The sequence below is a fragment of the Sminthopsis crassicaudata genome, chromosome 6 (genome assembly GCF_048593235.1).
Source record: "Sminthopsis crassicaudata isolate SCR6 chromosome 6, ASM4859323v1, whole genome shotgun sequence".
Classification (NCBI taxonomy): domain Eukaryota; kingdom Metazoa; phylum Chordata; class Mammalia; order Dasyuromorphia; family Dasyuridae; genus Sminthopsis; species Sminthopsis crassicaudata.
Window position 1 is genome coordinate 203863864 of NC_133622.1, and position 16123 is coordinate 203879986.

Genomic DNA, 16123 nt, shown 5'->3' on the forward strand with positions numbered 1-16123 from the left:
CCGACGGGCCCAGCGACGGCGTGCTGTGGGCGAGGGGCGGCCGGCCGGCTACCTCCTGGCCATTCTGGGCCTCCCCGCGGGGCTCTCCCTCCGGCCCCGAGGCCCCGAGAGTCTGCCGTCCGAGCTGCTGCCGACGCTGGCGGCCTTGACGTGGGGACTGGGCCGGCCGTCCGGGGCAGCTCGGGGGGGCTGTCGGGCGAGCCGGCCTGGGGGCTCCAGTCCTTGAGGAGCAGCTGGGAGCCGGGGCCGGCGGGGGAGCCGCTGGCTGAGTTTTCACTGTGGCTGAGCGGGCAGGAGGGGCTTCTTGGCGGGGAGAGGACCGGAGGCGGAGAGACCGACTGAGACCTGGCAGCAAAGAGAGAAAAGCGTGAGATGCACTGACCCAAACATGCAGGAGTCCGGCTCACGTCCACAGGCCGCGGGACCGGGAACCGGGCAGGAAGAGGGGCCGCTGGCTGCGGCCCTCCGCCACTCCCTACCGTGGGGAGCACTCGCCGAGCACCGTCACCGCAGAAAGAGCTGGGCGATGCCTTTATGAGGCCGGATCTGCTCAGCGGTCGGGCCTAGGATCAGGCGGACCCGAGCCAGTCCTGCCTCAGACACTTTCCCGCTGCGAGAGCACCTGGCGCTGCCTCAGTTCCCTGATCTGTAAAAGGAGAAGGAGGGGGCAAACCATTCTAGCGGCTCTGCCAAAAAGTCTCCGGATGGAGCCAGGAAACGAGTGAAGATCAGCAAAAGGAGCAGAGGCTGAAACTTCCACCGCCCGTTTGTGGCAGAAAATTCTCCTTATTCCCCGGGTGACCTTGGGCCGGCCCGGCAAGCTACAAAGCTGATTAAGTGAACTCTACACTCTCGGGTCCCAACTACTCCTGCGATTCCTTAAAAAAATTGGAGGGGGCGCTCGGTGGCGCAGTGGGTAGAGCCCCAGCCCTGGAGTCAGGAGGACCCGAGTTCAAATCTGGCCTCAGACACTCAGCACTTCCTGGCTGGGTGACCCTGGGCAGTCACTCAACCCCAGTCTCAGGCGGAAAAGGGACAGGTAGACCACAGACCAAATTTACACAGGACTGCAGAGCTGAAGTAGCTGAGTTACCTGCCTCATCTTCGGAACGAGACTTGTCTACGGGACTTGATGTCTGTCCCAACTCTAAAACGCTGGTCCACACTCAAGTTGGACCTGGTAGGAACGGTCCCGGCGGCCATCTCCGGAGGAAACATGGCGGCTGTCGCGTTGAGGAGCTAACAGGGACTAGTGCCAGACTGTAACTGCCACAACTGCCGAGGAAGACTTCCAAGCACTGCTCCCTTATTCTGTAAGGCACCTTATTTCACCTCTCAATTGCTATAAAGTACTTCTAAAATAAAGTAAAAAGCTCAAGAGTGTTCAAAGGAGTAAGGGGACTTCTCCTTCTAAAGAAAGGGCCCTTCATTCTGTGTATTAAATTCCCCGCATACAATCTTTCATCTGTAAAAAGATCCTTCAGGAGGATTAGTGTCCTTAGCCCTAATCACTCATGGTTTCCAGGTAAAGGAGGATTTGTCCTAAACCTGACACTCCCACAAAGCATGTGGAGAAAGTATTTCAAGGTATAAGGCTGGAGCCCACCGTCAGGGAGGGCTGGACCCAAAGTTGGGGCCTTACACACCCAGTAAAGTTCTCCTGTCTGACCTCCATTAGACCTGGGAGAGAAGGAGCTGGTCCCTGCCAGCCCAGAAGAACTGAGAGAGAGGAGGGGAAGACTTAATGGCGATAATGGATCCCTAAATACGGCGAGGGTACACGAGGCCCTCAGGAGGAGGAGGGACTGCCAACAGCCCGAGAAACCCTTGAAACACATGACCAGAAACCAGGCCAGGGCTGGTTTGTGAAACCTGAAGAGAACTTCTTGATAGGCTAGACCTAATTAAGATGAATTTTAACTAATTTAATCAGTTAAGATAAATGTAAAGTCTTATGTTTGGGTTGGAAAAAGTGATAATAAGCTAGAACATCAGACCACACCTAATTAAGATGAAATTTAATAAAGATAAATGTAAAGTCTTATTTCTGGTCAAAAAGTCGATGACAAGTACCAGACAGAAGCACAGCTGAGGAACGGGGGGCTCCTAGTGAACTGCAAACTCTGCGTGAAGCAACCATGTGATACGGGAACACTCTGAATCAGCGAGATCACTTCCGGCAGTGCAGACCTGCCGGCAATCATCAGAGGAAAGGACCCACAGGTACAGCCCCTTTTTGTGGTACCGAGGAATCAGAAAGAAGGGCGCCCCCCGTCGGGGAACAGCTGAACAAGTGGGGGGCACGCTTGCGGCGGACACTTCTGTACTATAAGAAATGGTGGTCAGCGGGATGGCTTCAGAAAAGCCTGAGAAGATTTACATGAACCGACACAAAGAGAAGTTAACAGAATAATTTATACAAAAAAATGTATAAAGACACAGCTCTGAAGGACTTAGGACCACGGATCACCGCAACGGCCGGCTGATAATTCCTTAACACTTACGTTAAAGCCTGCTACCCCCACTGGTGAGTGAGGAGATGGGTCAGAGGGCAGCCTGAGCCTTTTTTTTTAACATTGCCAATGAGAGAATTTTTTTGCTTTTACATATTTTTGATGGAATTTATTTTCCTTCCTTTCTCAACTAGGGAGATGGAGAAAGCACATTTTCACTGATAGGAGAAAATAAAATTTAATTCAAGAAAACCACAGGCAAGAAGAGCAAAGAAAGCTAAAGCCATCTCTGGGTGTGTTAGAAAGACGTAGCTCTGGGGACTGGGGAGGTGACAGTTCCATCACACAGAGACCTTATCCGGATGCTGCGTCCGTTCTGAGCGCCATGTTTTAGAGGCAAGCTCCAGACTGTCCAGGGAAGGCGGCAGAGGCCCCAAAACATCTCTGAAGGAGCTGGAGGTGCTCGGCCCTGAGAAAGAAAAGACTCAGCAGGGGACAAACGGCTGAAAGATTCTCTCTCAGAAGAGGGATGACACTCGCCTTTTCCCAGCTCCTCTGAGCTAGAAACCAAGGTTTAAAGAGGGAAATCAAGTTGGTTTAGAAGAACTTTCTAATAATTTAGAGCTAGCCCAAAGAGAGCCATGAACAGTGCGGTCGTGGTCAAACAAAGGCTGGCTGACCCCTTGGGAGGGGCATTTCAAAAGGAATTCTTGCCTTTGGGGTAAGCTCTGAGCTGCTGAGGTTCCTTCCAACCTGATGTGGGGATTTAAAATATAAAACTGCCATTAGATCCATTTGGAACAGTGTACTGGAGAGTGCAATGCAGTATTAGTTCTCCACCCTGCACCCCATTCTGTCCTTCCTTTCCTCTCAAGGCAGTGGAGGAGGCCCCATGAAAGGAGACAAAAAGGCCCTTTTTCTGTCCTTCCAATTTCTCCCAGGGGGCTCAGGCACCAAAATCACTTCAAGCATTTTGCAAACCCAAACACTTAGGCCTTATCACCCAGGAAGACACCCTCTAGCTGAGTAAGTAAAAGCCAACAGGCATTAAGTAATACCCTTCACGCTCAGCGATCGGAATCGCCTAGATCCCAGTGCAGAACTTGGCTGGGCTTTGACCTGAGCCCTGGCAAACAGCAAGCCCCACATGCTCAGGGGCGTCTGATTTGGGAGAGGTTATGGGAGAGGCTTCGGGGAAAGACTATCCACCAGCAGATAACCCCTTTTCTGTTTGGTTTTTGTATGATGTCAACATGACCCTGTGGTTAAGTCAAAGAAGAAGGGGGAGGAAAGAAATCAGTCCGAAGAGATGGAGACCCAAGGTGGAAGGTGACGGGGAGAGTAAATGGATGGAAAGGCTGAAAATGAAGATGGAGGACAGACAGTGAAAGAGTGAAACAAGAGAAAGGGATAATGGAAAGGAGTAAAAAAAAATCAGGAAGACAAGGACAGAGAGAAACAGACACAGTGACAGAAAAAGAAAGAAAGAATGAGAAAGAGAGGAGGGAGGGAGGGAGGAAGGGAGAGAGGGAGGGAGGGAGGAAGGAAGGAAGGAAGGAAGGAAGGAAGGAAGGAAGGAAGGAAGGAAGGAAGGAAGGAAGGAAGGAAGGAAGGAAGGAAGGAAGGAAGGAAGGAAGGAAGGAAGGAAGGAAGGAAGGAAGGAGGGAGGGAGGAGGGAGGGAGCAAAGAGGGAAAGAAGGAGGAAAAGAAAGAACGGGAGGAAGGAAAAGAAAGAAAGGGAGAAGAGACAGAGAGAGAGAGACAGATACAGAGAAGGAGAGAAAAGGAGGGAAAAGGAGGGAGAGAGGGAGGGAAGAAGGAGGCAAGGAAGGAATGGAGGGAGGAAGGAAGGAGGGAGGAGAAAAAGAAGAGGGGAAGGCGGGAGGAAGAGAGAGCAGAGAAGAGGGAAGGAGAAGAAGAAACAAAGAAAGAAAAGACAGACAAAAAGAGAAAAAGGCAGAGAGGCTGAAAAAAGTATGAGATTAGGCTAGAGAGGCTTAAAGGAGCAAAAGAGGTGGGAAGAAATTGAAAAACCAGGATACAAAGACCTTGCTATGGAGAGATAAAGCCAGGGTAAGATGCAGGCTGCACTCTGATCCCCTTGAGAACATGGCCCAGCCCCTGAGTTACTGACACAGGAGAGTCTCATGTAACACAGCCAGACAATGAGTTCTCGGCAGGGGATGCACCATTTATTGGCAAACCGGGCCGGGGACTTTTCCACTGGGAGGACTACTTTCACACCTGGAGGAGCGAGCTGTTGGAAACCCAGCCTGTGTAAGGCTGGCTGAAGCCAGGGCTTCTCATCTGGGTCTGGTGCCCCTGGGCTCTCCCATCACCACCCGCGGCACTCCGTGCCCTGCCTGGGCCTTACCCATTAACCTTAAAGGCTCCCTACTGATTCGGAAGGCTGGGGACTCTCGGGTCACTCCCCACCGGTAGGGACCTACCCAGCTCCTGCCCCAGACTAGCTGGCATCTGCCGAACAAGGAAATCACGGACCCTCCCTCTCCCGGCCGGGGCGGCAAGGCCACGTGTGCCAGCTACATCCTGGAGAAAGTAAACAAGGGCACTGACAAAAGAATGCAGTCGGGCTGGCTCTGGTCTGTGGGGGAAGCTGGGGAGCGGACGCATTTCTGCTGAGGCGTCCTGAGTTTGTCCTCCCAAACTCGTAAGGGCAGGAGTCCAGTCCATGGCTCGGACCCACGGTGGGCCGGAACCACGGGCTGGGCTCCTGTCTTTATGGAGCAAAAGAGTCTGAGTCCTGGCTCTTGGGGATGCTGAGGGTCCAGCAGGGGAGACAGAAACAAATTCCAGCACGATTGTGACCAGAAAGAGAACCGGGGTGTTTGTGGTCAGAAGTAACTGGCTACTCGGAGAGGCCTTAGGAGAGACATGAGTTCGGGTGGCTCTCCGAGGGAAAAACAGCCCCTTTCAAAGAACTCTGCTCAACCACAGTCCTTCAGTGGCAGCCCGATGGAAGTAAGGGCTCCAGTCTCATCAGTCATTTCCCACCCTTTGCCGCAGCTCTCAGTAGTCGTAGGGCCCAAAAGGTCCAAGATCTTTACTCTGGCTAAAGGGCAAACCCTTCCGGGACTGGGAAACTGACTGGACCCTGGGCCAGGAAAGCTGCCCACTTAATAGGCTATAAGGAGATCACGGGGAAGTTTTCTCCTCCGATCCCATCTCTGAGGGACAGCTGGTGAGGGGGTGGAGCCTTAATTTCTCCCTCTGACCTCTCTTCCTCTAGAACTGGTGGCCAAGGGACCGACGAGGAGTTGCTGCTTTAGGCCCGCCCTTTGTAGGGCCCACAGAACATTCCCAGATCCACAGGAAATGCTCAAGCCCATCCCGCTATAACTCTCTCCGCTCTCTTCCGGGATGGTGTAAGGGCAGGTGGGGATCCCTCTAGATCCCCTGCTTGAACCAGTGGATACACTGACTAGGTGTGAACAAGACCTAGTATCTGTGTGGAATCAATCCAGATTCCCTCGTAAAGTAACTACTTCAACCAGGTGAGACTGCCACTATCAATCAAGGGCATCAGATGCACCTGAACAACTCACAAGCAGGGAAAGGCCTGCATGAAATGGGGGTACAGTGGAATTAGGAAGACTAAGTCAGAGCCTTTTATAGCCAAGACCCATAGAAGACATCGCTGATAGGGAGGGAGGGGTTAGGAGGAGAAGAGTCTCTATGTCTTCCCCCTGGACCAATCGGGAACCTCGAGAACTTCAGAAGTCTGAGGATGGAGACTTCTCCCGAGCACTCCTAGAAGCGTCACTCTGGGGGCCATGCCCATGCACCGGGGCCAAGGACAGACTGGACACACGCTGAGGAGCCCAGCAGAAAGCTGCCTTTGCCATGTGCTCTAACGGGCAGCCCTCTTTCCCCTTGATTATCTTATATGTAGTGATGGAAGAGCGGGTCAGACTTTCAGGGAGATGTTTTGTACCAAATGTTCCCGCAGTACCACAACCACTCTTCCTCCTCCCCCCTTCCCTGTGGAGTCACCTTCCCTTTCTCCCCCCTCCCTTCTTCACTGCTTATCCCTTCTCTCCCTTTCCCACCTCCCCCCTTCATTTCTCCTCCTTCTTCCCCTCTCTGTCCCATTTCCCTTCCTCATTCTTTCTTTTTCTCTTAACCCTCTTCCCCTTTTTCTTTCTTTCCATGTCCTGAACACGTACTATCTGTGCTCCGTTCTACGTGGGCCAACGTAGTCCAAGGCTGACGCCTTTTTCTCTCCGGGTTTATAGCTAAGTAAGGAAGAAAGAACATATACAAATACTTCTATCAAGGCATTGAACAAGTACCAGAGGAATGTTCCAAACCAAGCGTTATGGATCGTTCAGGGTCCAGGGTCCAAGAAAAGCTGGCATTTAAGCTGAGCCTTAATGGATTTCTCTGAGGGACAGAAGTGAGGGGGGGTTCTGGGCAAAGGGAACAAAAATAAAGCTACAGATGTGGGGAAAGTACAACATCTTCATGGAAGAAACACAGTGACATGTGTGGGGAGAAAAGGGGTAGGGTGGGCAGAGACCCAGCACTTTCAATGCGAGAATGGGGACCATCAGGATTTCTGAGCAGGAGAGGGACAGCCCACCCTCGTGCTTTAGGAAGATTCGCTGGGCGGTGTTGGACATGATGGTGGAAAGAACGCTTTGCCACTAAAAGCCTCGGACTATTCGGCTTCTTCCGGAGGAGCGTGAGGAAGCTGTTATTAGAGGATCTCCATCTAAGATCAATTCTAGATCTACTGCGCTATGATTTTAAGAATGAGAAGGGGGAAGGAGATTCGGTAGAAGACAATGGAAACAGACTAGGCAAAAGATAATTAAGAGTTGGGTTTTACATTATTTAATTTTTAACCGAGCCCTCGTTGCTTTTGATAAGGTCAATCTTTTTCTTCTTGGCAGCAGCTGTTCTAAATTTATCTCTTCAAACTTCCCATGCCACCCCCATATCCTCCTCCTCATTCAGCAGAGGCCCATCACTCCTCATACCTGAGAGAAAAACAGGGATCACCCCCAAGAAGTTCCTCTAGCTCACTTCTGCACATCCCAACCCCCCCCCCCCAGATCACCTTCCATCATCTCTTTCTTTACTTGATAAAAACAGGTGCTCCTCCTCCCATCCCCAGACAACCCTTCGTCCCCTCCATCCCATCCCTTCCCATCTTCTGCGGGAGATTTTTCCCACGGTCTTACGACTCTCCTTCCCACTGACTCATTCAGTGTTGTCTCCAAACATGTGCAGGCTCCCTCCTTTTAACATTCATTTAACCTTGCCATTCCCTAAAGCTCATTTAACCTTAACGAATTTAAAATCCATTTAGCTTACCCTTCCCTAAAGGACTCTCTCCTAGAGAAAGCTGTCTACATGCATTGCCTCCATTTGCTCTCCTTCTTACTCACTTTTAAACTCCTTGTAAACTCTGGTTTCTGACCTCATTCCCCAATTGAAGCTGCTCTCTCCAAAGTTTCCACTGCTGTTGTCTTAGCTGCCAAATCCTTTCCCCAGTCCTCATCCTTCTCGACCCAGCCCTCGGCGTTTGAGAGCCAACTGCCATCTCCTAGATACTCCCCCTTCCAGGCATTTCACAAGACTCTTCTCTCCTAGTTTACCTATTATCTATTTGCCCGGCTCATTCCCGCTCTCCTTTGCCACATCTCCAGCCATACGCCCTCCCTAAGTATGCCTGGGGAGCCTTCGAGGCTCCATCCCGAGTCTCCTGTTCCCTCTCTGAGCTGCCTCTTTCGCGGTGATCTCATCAGTCCCAGGGGCTCTATTATCTCTAAGAAGCCAAGTCCCTGATCTATAGATCCAGCTATTACCTCTTTCTTGAGCTTTTTTCCTGAATAATCAGCTCCCTATTAGACACGTTGATGTCTCAAACTCAACAAGCCCCCGAACAGAATTCTCTCTTCCCCTGCTCCAATCCTAGAAAAGTCCAGCTACCATCTATTTCTGCTCCACCAGCCTTCTAGCACCCAGTTCTGGGTCATGCAGATGCTTCCCTCTCCTTCATTTCCCCATATTTAATTAGTTGCCAGGTGTGAGGAGGAAGAGGAAGATGAGGAGGAGGAAAAGGACAAAGAAAGTAGGAAAGGAAGGAAAAGGAAGGGAGGAAGGGAGGAAGGGAGGGAGGAAAGGAGGGAGGAAGGAAAGAAGGGAGGGAGGGAGGGAGGGAGAGAGGGAGGGAGGGAGGGAGGAAGGGAGGAAGGAAGGGAGGGAGGGAGGGAGAGAGGGAGGGAGGGAGGGAGGAAGGGAGGAAGGAAGGGAGGGAGGGAGGGAGAGAGGGAGGAAGGAAGGGAGGAAGGAAGGGAGGGAGGGAAGGAAAGAAGGGAGGGAGGGAAGGAAGAAAGGGAGGAAGGGAAAAAGGAAGGAAAGAAGGGAGGGAGAGAGGGAAGGAGGGAGAGAGGGAGGAAGGAAGGGAGGGAGGGAAGGAAAGAAGGGAGGAAGGGAGGGAGGAAAGGAGGAAAGGAAGGAAGGAAGGGAGGGAGGAAGGGAGGGAAGGAAGGGAGGGAGGAAGGGAAAAAGGAAGGGAGGAAAACTAGTGAAAACTCAAAGCAGCAATAGATTTTCTGGAGCAAGCAGGTGATGGAACCAAGGAACAGCAAGGGATTTAGAAGCATGAACAGGATGAGGAAACCCCAGACCTTGTCCATTTCCGTGACTGTGAATTGTGTGAACTACGTCCAGGAACACCAGAGCTGATCTCAAGTGCCCCCGGTTCTTTCCCCACTTATGGAGGCCTTAACCTCAGGGTACAATTAGGAGTCTGGAGGAATACTCAGGTCCCTGGAGGGGCCCAATGCTTGATGCTGTAGCAAGCAATCAATATTGCTCTCCCTTTGGGCTAGGGGAAGTAACCAAGGCAATAGTGTAAATCTGGGTAAACGGTTATCTCTGGGGAAGGGCTAGGAGAGTTGTTTTGAATGTTTATGCAGATGCAAGTGAGAGTCCTTTTCATTTTTTTGCTGGGATTTTTTTTTTATAAGGTCTGTTTTTCTATTCAATATATTGTTATCAGCCCTAGTGCTTGCATGGAATCTGAAAGCCCTTTATATTTTTTGTAAAGAATTAGACCCAAATTAAATTCTGTTTCCGGATTATATCCTGCATAGGAGCATGGACCAAAGACTCTAACTTGCAAGGAGTCTGCAAAAGTGAAACTGGCTTTCATAAAATCAGAAGTTTAGGCTCTGGTCACATGCTCCGTGACTCTCTCCTTCATTCAGAAAAAAGGGGTCGTATGGCTCCGCATTTAGACCAGGAAGACCTAAAGTCAAGTCTTACTTTGACGGGTGCTGGCTGTGTGAGCCAGCAGATCGCCTACCATCTCAGTGGCCCCAGGAAGCTCTAAGATCAGGTGTGGAACAGGTAGTTCCCTGCTTAAGGAGAGGGAGTTTACACCCTGGGGATTCCCAAACCAACAAAATTACAGAACAAAAACAAGGAGAAGCAACTGATTATCAATATGGGAGTTGTTTCTGAATCAGCTGTCTTTTGGTCGGCTTTAGAGTAAAGGTCAAGATCAACATCCAATTTACCCACATATATTGTATCTAAGTTATACTGTAACACATGTAAAATGTATGGGATTGCCTGTCATGGGGGGGGGAAATCTGGAAAAATGAATACAAGGGATAATGTTGTTTAAAAAAAATTACTCATGCATATGTACTGTCAAAAAAAAAATGTTTATAATTATAAAAAAAAAAAAAAAAAAAAAAAGATCAACATCCAACTAGAAAGAACAACCCTGTGGACAATTATAGCAATTCCAGCCTGGGCTCTCAGACAAGGTCTGAAAGCAGGAAATGGAGAAAAGAGCAGACATTAAAATGCCCTTTAGAACTCTAAGTAGCTCCCAAAACATGGAGGCTACAAGAGCACTTCAGTCAGGAGACAGAAAACTGCCTCATACAACAGTGAGACGCAGCAAATGCGGGAAAGGAGTTTGCGGAAAACTCAATCAAATGAGATTATACCCAAAGAATGTAAGGATAAGAGCAGATCAGGACACTAGACAGACAGAAAATTCTAATTTCCTAGAATTTCTCTGACAAATTATTTTTTTCAGCAGTGATGGTCGAGCCACAATATTTGGATGTTTAACAGTTTAGTTCCTAATGTTCTACATTAATGGAAAGGAAAACTGGACCAGACGATGGCATGGAGCTGGAGGGGCCTTCCACTGCGCTGGTCCGTCAAAATATCTACCTTAGTCCTTTTTATATAAAGGAGTTTATATTTACCTCCATTAAATTTGTAGTAAATTGACATACAGTGATGGGAATAAAATCTTACACTAGGGTTCCAAAAATTCATTTTGTAAGTAAAACACGTGAAAGGCTCCACAAAAAGGTCCAAAAAAGGTCAGGGACTTTTAGTGGGCCACAAGTCCAACATTAATGAGCAGTATGATATGGCAAATTCATGCCGTCTTGAGCTTCACTGCGAGAGACCGGGTTCTCAGAAATAAGGAGGGCCTAGGCAGCCCACACCTGAAATGACGCGGACAGCTGTGGGCCCCACATCTTAGGAAGGACAACAAGCTGAGCGAGTATCAGGGGGAACACAACCAGGATGGTGAAAGGTCGTGGCTCTCTGTGTAAAGAGCTGGGACTTTGAACAAGAGCCATCAGGGACGCCGCGCTTGTCTTCCAGGCGGTTACACAGAAGAGGGATTTGACGTCTCCTCTTTGGTTCCAGAGAGCAGAACTAGGAATAAGGTGGAAATTGCCAAGCGGCAAAAACAGCTTCTCTGAGGACCACTATTCCCAGGTAGAATGACATGTCTCTGGAGGCGACAACTTTCCCTTCCCTGGAAGTCTTCCAACAGAGGCTGGAGGGTGTTTGCCAAGTGTTTTTTGGGGGGGTGTGGATTCTTTCTGCGGTACCAGCTATTGAGACACTCAGAAATTCTGTGATCCTATTGTTTGTGAAATGACCTGAGCCAGAACTGGACGAGAGTAAAACGTGGGCTAAATGTTCCTGGAGAAAATGCTTGCTTGTACAGTCCGAGTCCGCTCCCCAACAAGTAAACCGACGTGCTCTGTGTTTGTTTTTAAACCTCAATATCCTTTGCTCGAGTGTTGCTGAATGGTTATGAACCATGGAAGGAAGAAAGGAAAGTGACAAGCATTTATTAAGCACCTACTATGTGCCAGTCGCTGTGCTAAGCACTTTACAAACATCATTTTATCTGGACCGTTACGGTTCCATAATGCAACTAGATGACACGGTAAATAGAATACCAGGTCTGGAGTCAGAAAGACCTGAATATGGCCTCAGACACAGACTAGCTGTAGGACTCTGGACAAGTTTGCCTCAGTTTCCTCATCTGTGAAATGAGCTGGAGAAGGAAATGGCCAACCACTCCAGTAACTCTGCCAATAAAACCCCAAATAGAATCCTGAAGAATTGGGCGATGGAACAAATAGAAAGCATTTACCACAGTTATTCTTTTCTATTATAGTCCTGCTAGATGGGATGTTCCATGAGGGCAAATATCACATCTTATCTCTCCTTTCTCTTTCCTCCTAGCACAGTCAAATCAACACTCTGCCAAATTTGTGGAACTGAGTCTCCAGTGCTTTGCACACAGCAGACACACAATTAAGAATAATGACGTTTCTGTAGCTCTTAGCATTTCAAATGAAGCTCCTCGGAGGTTGTGGCATGGGCAAAGTCACACAGCCAGTAAAAAGCACAGACTCTAAGCCAGACCCCCAAAAACCTGCTATCCACCATGCCATTCGATGATGAATTTACTGAGTCATTTACTACAAAGAAAAATCCCTAGGGAGAGGATCAGAACACAAGAACCTGCATCAGCCCAGCGGCGGGCTCCAGGGAGAAAGGGATCCCGGCTCCAGAAACTGGGGTGCTCCCAGCCCAGCTCCAAGACCCCTGCTGGTCACTCACAGAAAAAGCCAAGGGCCAACAAGCGGCCTGGGCTTTCCACTGCACGAGATCCCCAACCCGCCTCCTTTTAAGCCCCAGACTGAGACACCGGCTGGCTGGTCCCCACTCCCAGAACAGATCCGGGTTCCAGGCAGATGTCTCCTCTCTACTTTGTATCTTTCCCAGTGCCAGTGTTTATGAATGAAGGAACTACCACATCTGGCTCAGTCTCAGCCCCCGGGCTCCCATTATCTCACAAAGAAATGAAGCAGAGAGTAACACTGGCTGTTTACTGCTGTCCCCCAAATCTCCGGAGGAGGAGAAAGGTTCTTGTCCGCTGGCTAGCAGGCTCGTATTTCTGGGGGTGAATAATCCTTGAAACCCATCTTGGGGCAGGCGATGGCAGGAGACGGGCTCTCACAGGCCGTCTTACTCACTTCTGCCCACTACTCCACTTGCCTTAGGCCAGACCACCTGTCGCCAGGCTTTGTGGGCCTTGGCCCAGCTGCCTCTCAAAACTAAAGTCCCCGTCCCCCCCCCCCCCCCCCCCCCCCCCCCCCCCCCCCCCCCCCGTGCTAACCCCAAAGCCAGGACCTGGAGCCCACTCACCGGCCCAGGGTCTCCCGGGGGGTTTTAGTGCCTCCAGCTCCGTGGGTGATGCTGGCATTCTTGTTGGCAGTCATGGTCATTTCGGCTCTCCGTGAATCCAAGTCCCTGCAAAGGAGAAAGGGCACATGAGAGGCAGAATTCTCTAGGAGGCCTTTTGGGGACTAGGGGTCCTCCACTTTCTAGGAGGCCTGGAAAACTACCTTTAATCCAAGCATCAACTCCAAGAGTGACCACATAAGGTCTTTGGGAACTGGCTCTTGAGCTAAGGGAGAGGCGAGATTAGCTTCTCTCCTCTGGGGCTTTGGGGGCATTCGTAGGTTATTTATCACTTATTAGTGACCACCTCCCCCCAGGCCAAAGTCTAATAGGAAAAATGAAAAAAGAAATAAACCACAATCCAAAATTAATGGATTAACCCAAAATTAACTTTTTGAAATAGTGATAATAGGAAGGGCAGATGAAAACAACGCTGAGGAGTGAGCACAGACCCTGCAAATCAGCAGAGCAGTAACCGTCAATGCCGAAGGGCCATGGGAAAGATAGGCACACTAATGCTATGAAATGGTCCCGCTCTTCTTGGAAACTCTTTGTGAAACTGCTCATGCCCCCTGACCCTCCCGCCGCAGGGCACATTCGCCAAAGAAGGTCAGTCGTAAAGCCCTTAGCACAGTACTTTTTGTAGCGGCAAAGTGAAGGAAACGTCATTTTTGAGGGAGCAGTGATTAGGGGACGAATAAACCTGTGAGATAAAGACGGAATGGAATGTAGTTATGTACTTTCTTAAAAAGTGAGAAATAAGAGGAATTCAGAGAAAGATGGGACAAGTTATAAAAATTAGTGGCGCAGATTAAAATACAGTAATGGATGGAGGCAAAGGTCAGAGCATGGTGAATGGAAGAGCTTGGTTCAAATGCAGCCTCAGACACTTAAGAGATTATATGATCTAATTTAGCAAGTCACTTAAAACTGCCTCAGCTTCCTCATCCGTAACATGGGTACAATAATAGGTCCTACCTCCCGGAGTTGTAAGAATAAGCTATCTCTAAAGAGCTTTGCAAATCTTAAGACTATATGCTAGCTATTACTATTTAAAAGATTACTAATAGAAAGCCCCAAACTGAGTTAAATGGAAAAGCAATAACTGTCCCAGAGTACTTCCCGGGACAGAGGGCGGGCAGAGTGTTACATTATGGTTACATGATTTCATCACTGTATTGGTAATTTTTGCTTCTCTCTCTCTTTGGTACAAGGGATTTAATAAAGTAAAATTTAGTTACCAGGGTAAGGGGGAAGTTGGAACACATCCAGAAACTACTGTCACGGAAAAGCAAAAGGCAGCAGTAAAGCTTTAAAATAAAATATTAAGATCCACTCCTTAAAAAGTGTCAAATTTGGGAATAAGCAGGAACCGAATGGTTTGAAGGTTCCTTGGATATGTTGCGGTTGTGAGGAAGTTGGTATGATGTGTCCTGCTAAGTGTTGCCAGTGGGCGAGGAGGAGTACCCGGGAGGTGCCCCTCCCGTACACCATAATCTTAGTCAAGCCCGGCAGAGCAAGTGTTCTTAACCATGGGCCCACACTTGTTTAGCATTTTTTAAAACGGCCTTTCAAAACAATACTTTTCATCTGCTCAATTTTTTGATCATACCAAGGACAGCTTGTTCTTTGTTTAAGAGAACTTTAATTGTTTTTAATTGAAAAAAAGGATTCATCAGGCCTTGTTACAACCTTCTGAAAGTTTCTGTGGAAGTTGTATGGACCCAGGTAGCCAAGGGACCAATTCCTGAGGTGATATCCCGAAAAAAAGATTATTTTGTGCATGTAAAAAAAATTCTAACAAATTTCATCTGGAAGAATAAAAGGTCTAGAATATCAAGGGAATTAGTTTGGTTTTAATTACAAAGAAGGGTAGCCTCATAATACCAGCGCTCACACTATATTATAAAGTGGTAATCATTATAACCATCTGGTACTGGATAAAAAAGTAGAGGGCTTAATCAGGGTTATAAATTAGATACAAAATATACAGTGTAGTAAATGACCATAGTTTGGTGAATCTAAAGATCCCAGCTTCTGAGACAGAGACTGACAAAAACCATTGAGGAAACTAGGAAACAGAACCAAGGTATAGATCAGTCTTTTATACATATACCAAGAAAAGGTCAAAATGAGTATATGACTTAGACACAAAGGGTGATGCCATAGGCAAATCAGGAGACTGTGAAATAGTGTATTTGTCAGATCTACAGAAAAGAGAAAAAAATTTGAACAAGAAACAGGGAACATTATGAGATGTAAAATGGACATTTTGATTATATCACCTCCCATCTATCAGATTGGCTAACAGGACAGAAAAGGAAGATGACAAATTTTTTTAAAAGATGTGAGAAAACTGGGATGCTAATACACTGTTGGTGGAGTTGTGAGAAGATCCAATTGTTCTAGAGAACAATTTTGAATTATGCCCAAAGGCATACCCTTTGATCCAGTGATACCACTAGCAGGGGCTGAATCCTAAAAATGATCATAAAAAAGGGGAAAGGCCCTTCATGGACCAAAATATCTATAACAGCTCTTTTTGTAATGGCAAAGAATCAGAAATTGAGGAGATGCGTATCCATCGAGGAATGGCTCAACAAATTGTGGTGTACAAATGTAATGAAATATTATTGTGCTCTAGGAAATGATGAACAAAACAGGTTTCAGAAAAAACCTGAATTTTAAACGAACTGATGCTGGAAGAAGTAAGTGGAATCAGGAGAACATTATCTACAGTAACAACAGCATTATACAATGATCAACTATGGGAGAGAGCAATACTGCAATCCAATTCCAAAGGGACTAATGAGAGAAAATATACACCCAGAGAAAGAACTAAGGGAATCTAAATGCGATGTTTTATCCTTTTTGCTCCTTTATAACAAAACTAATATAAAAATGTTTATATAGATATTTATTATATTTATAATTTACATGTAATTGTATATTATATATTTATTATATTTTATATAATTTATGTATTATATTTATTTATATGTATTTTGTTTATAATTTACATATAATATATGTAATATAATATAATTTACATATATATTTATATATAACCTATAGAAATATGAACCTATATCAAATTGCTTACTCTTTTAGGA

The 16123-nt window shown here is 47.7% G+C and overlaps 1 protein-coding gene across 1 annotated transcript in view; it reads right to left on the reverse strand.

Annotated features, from left to right (window-relative positions):
- DENND2B (DENN domain containing 2B) overlaps positions 1-16123 on the reverse strand; it is a 136857-nt gene that overhangs the window by 60752 nt on the left and 59982 nt on the right. Inside the window, 4 exon segments of the mRNA XM_074274498.1 lie at positions 1-78; positions 81-173; positions 176-345; positions 12975-13079. The exon segment at positions 1-78 is cut by the window's left edge and continues 874 nt beyond it. Coding sequence (XP_074130599.1) covers positions 1-78; positions 81-173; positions 176-345; positions 12975-13054 — 421 coding nt within the window. The 5' untranslated portion in view covers positions 13055-13079.